General features: G+C 33.4%; 1 protein-coding gene across 18 annotated transcripts in view; it reads left to right on the top strand.

Moving 5' to 3' along the window:
* LOC102675631 (cAMP-specific 3',5'-cyclic phosphodiesterase) overlaps positions 1–3,753 on the top strand; it is a 256,477-nt gene that overhangs the window by 213,609 nt on the left and 39,115 nt on the right. For all 18 annotated transcript variants that reach the window (XM_006610344.2, XM_031507976.1, XM_031507978.1 and 15 more), the window contains one exon: positions 2,828–2,929. In XM_006610344.2, coding sequence (XP_006610407.1) covers positions 2,828–2,929 — 102 coding nt within the window. The remainder of the gene's footprint in view (positions 1–2,827; positions 2,930–3,753) is intronic.

Genomic DNA, 3,753 nt, shown 5'->3' with positions numbered 1-3,753 from the left:
CTCTCTCTCTCTCTCTCTCTCTCTCTCTCTCTCTCTCTCTCTCTCTCTCTCTCTCTCTCTGCATCTCTTTCTCTCTCTCTGCTTCTCTTTCTTTTTCTCTCTTTTTTTCTTTCTCTGCCTCTCTCTCTCTCTCTCTCTCTCTCTCTCTCTCTTTCTCCTTTTTCTTCTGGACATTTTAAAATTCTTCTGCAATCTGAAATTCGTCTTAACGATTTTCAATCGCTATCGAGAAAATTATTATAAAAAAATCCGTCAAGATCTATCTATCTATTTCATTTTATCGTATTAAACATCAAAAGTTATTGTCGCAATGATATATATATATATCGATTCTTTAAACGTAACGTAGCATGTAATAAAGATGCAGCGCATTTCTTCGATGCTCTGCATCACGGACTAATCTGACATTCCAGCATCCCCCTTCTCTTTGACCAGCGACCATAAACATCAAAAATCACCCTCAAGAGGTCGATATTTACCATTCTCGAGCATTCGTGGCACGCGTTGACCCAGAAAACCATCCCCCCTCCTCCTCCTCCTCCTCCTCCTCTTTCTCGGCCCTCGTCAATTTCCCGATCGTAGCAAGCTGATTCAACGGCTCGAATCGAATAAATACGGGATAAGCCCTAGGATTCTTCTGCACGGATCGAAGGATTCTTCTTCCAGTTTTGTAATAATGAATTTTAAAATAAGTCTTTACAAAAATCTGCTCTCCTTTACACGAGACTACGATACTGGCCAGATTCTCGTTTCTCGTTCTCCAAAATCTCTTCCATATTCTTTCTTTCGATCTGAATAACGGATAAATAGGAAAGATTGTTGGTTCACTTGAAAAAAAAAAAAAAAATAGGAAAATCAATTGACCTCTTGTGATAAAGAAGATTGCACCTCAAAACTCGTATCCAAATGTCATTTGATCTTCATGATCTTCATGAAGGAGGCAGGGGGCACATTAAGGGCAACCTACTTTTCTCCAGACTGCACAGATTGGGTTGATTGATGTTCGAACATCTTCTGCTCGAGCTAGTTCGACGAAGGGTTTGACACGAAGAACTTGTAATCCTGATGAGATTGGGGTTGCGCCCTTGGGATGTAACGATGATTGGACCAAATATATATATACATACAGCAACTAGTAATATAAATCATCATTTTTATCATTCGTACTTTCTTGTTGAAATGAAAATAAAATAAAAATTCGAATGCTTATATTCATAACAATTAATTTATATACATTTATATATACAATTTCATTGATTTACCCTTTTTATATCCCACGCAATGCGCAATGAAAAAAAAAAAAAAGATGCAACAGGTAACTAATTATACCCATGCTAACGAGATTGATATCTATTTACGATCCACGTTGAAATATCATCGGCCAATATATTGTATCTCCGATTTCCAACAAGAGCTCGCCTGTATCCAGCAACTTCCTTTAATTAAATCACGCGCCTTCCCACGCGTGCACGTGCGTGAATTATTTCACGCTTTTCCCAGCGAAAATTACCCCCTCCCTGCGAGAGGGGAAGGACAAAGGTCGAATCAACGACGCATTAAACTATCAATATATATAATGATAAAAGCGTCATCGATATATTCACGGATTAATTGATCCTGGTTTAATTGGCTTGTGATCTCTGTTGGTGAACAGGTTGAGCTCGATAGTTTGAGAGGGGGCTATTTTTTTGGAATTTTTACAATATGCATTTTATATAAGAAAAATAATTTCGAGGTTTCAATTGTTTCACGTTTTCTCAACGATTGGTTTCAAGTGATTTCCTAGATGCAATGCAAATGTTGTAGACAGAATGTAAACTGTAATTGTGTGTTCCAATAATCGTTTTCGTAATTACACAGCGTCTCGATTGAACGATGTTTGGATATGATCGATGGGAATCGAATCGTGAACCAGAGATTGGAATAGAATGTAAATTGTGTACGATTGATGATATATTGATCGATAGAAAGAGGCGTTGATCGAAAAGTTTAGAAATTTGATCAATATCGAAGGTGTAATTAGGTATAATAATCTTCTTTTCGTTGAATTAATTGTATAATTGTATAGTAGATAATTTATTTCTAGGATCAAGAAGGATCGTCTGTTCAATTTCGTTTGTATGATAATCTCGTTTTAATGGAACGATCGTTTCGATCGGAGGAGGAGGCATTGATCGAGTATCGAGCGAAAATATGTTTTATAATTGATTTGAAACGGAAATTGGCACGAATCGGGCAGCGTGTTTCTACTTTTAGGTGGATGTTATAAATTTTAGTTGCTGCGTTGTTTTCGCTTATAAATAAATTTCGATTGTGAAAGTTGAACGATTTCCAACGATTTCTTCGAATTTCGTAAAATCGAACGAATATTTCTTTTCTTTCTCCTCTGAGAATTATGAACGATGAAACGATTTCTCTTTTAAATGGATCCCCTCTTCCTTCAGAATTTTTCCATTCAAAATTCAAGAAGTTCAAGATTCGAAGAAGAAAACAACAATGTTTCATGCAGTTTTGTTTTTTTTTCTGCTTTAATTTCAAATTAATTTTTCCTCATCTCCAAATTAAAATTGGATCGATCGAAAAGAAAAAATAAAAAATAAGAAAAGAATAATAATAAAGAGATGGTGTACAGTTTGCAACCGATAGAGAACGCCACACGCCTGCATGAATTATTTAGAGCGCAGCTTTTGGGAAACACGTTAAGTAAACGTCAAGTTCATTGCAAGCCTAAATGTTCGCCCATTGATCCTCCCCTCGTTGTATCACGCTTGACACATCGATTCGAAAAGTAGAAGAGAATTGATCCTTCCTTCGTTTGATCTTGCAGCCATGGCGAGGACCTCATCGTCACGCCGTTCGCGCAGATCCTTGCCTCTCTGCGCTCGGTCAGGAACAACTTCCTGTCGCTTACTAATGTGCCCACCAACAAGTGAGTAATCGAAATTTCACGTATTTAAAATTTACATATTTATTAAATATTTATTAAATATTAATAATTAATAATTTATTAAATAAAAGTAATTATTTTTTTTCTTTTTTAATAAAATCTGTAAGATGATACACATTATTTAAAATGTAATAAACATTTTGGATAAGCGTTTGAAAATTGGGAAATCCAAAGAAATTGCAACAGAATCTTACATATTGGTGTTGAAAGTTGGATGTCTCGGCTATTGTTGTTTGAAAAAAATCAGCGATATTTGAAATTTAACTCCAATATGGTTGAATTAAGAAACTCGAAATTTTCTTTTCTTGAGTTTCAAGATGTCTCCTTTTCTTTAGGATCATTACTGAACGCTTAAATCATCTTGCAGATCTTATCCAATTGTTTGTTATATCGATGTATTGTTTCTGATTTTATCAATAGATACCTTTTTTTTTTAATTATTCATCAATTGTAAAATAGTTTAGTTTTTAAAAATTTTTACAAATCTACGATTTTATAAAATCAAAAGAAAAAAAAATTCAACAATAATTTTATTCTTCTAAAACAATTGTTTGATTATTTTTTTCATCAATTTCTGATTTTATTATAGACATCTTTTTTTAATTATTCATCGATTGTAAAATAGTTTAATTTTTACAAATTTTTGCAAATTTATGATTCTATAAAATTAAAAGAAAAAAAAAATTCAACAATAATTTTATTCTTCTAAGACAATTGTTTGATTATTTTTGTCATTAATTTCTGATTTTATTAATAGATATCTTTTTTTAAATTATTCATCGATTGTAAAATAGTTTAATTTTTAT

Source organism: Apis dorsata, unplaced genomic scaffold (assembly GCF_000469605.1).
Source record: "Apis dorsata unplaced genomic scaffold, Apis dorsata 1.3 scaffold_73, whole genome shotgun sequence".
NCBI classification, from domain to species: Eukaryota; Metazoa; Arthropoda; class Insecta; order Hymenoptera; family Apidae; genus Apis; species Apis dorsata.
The sequence above is the reverse complement of the archived record's forward strand: the minus strand, read 5'-3'. Positions and strand labels throughout refer to the sequence as shown.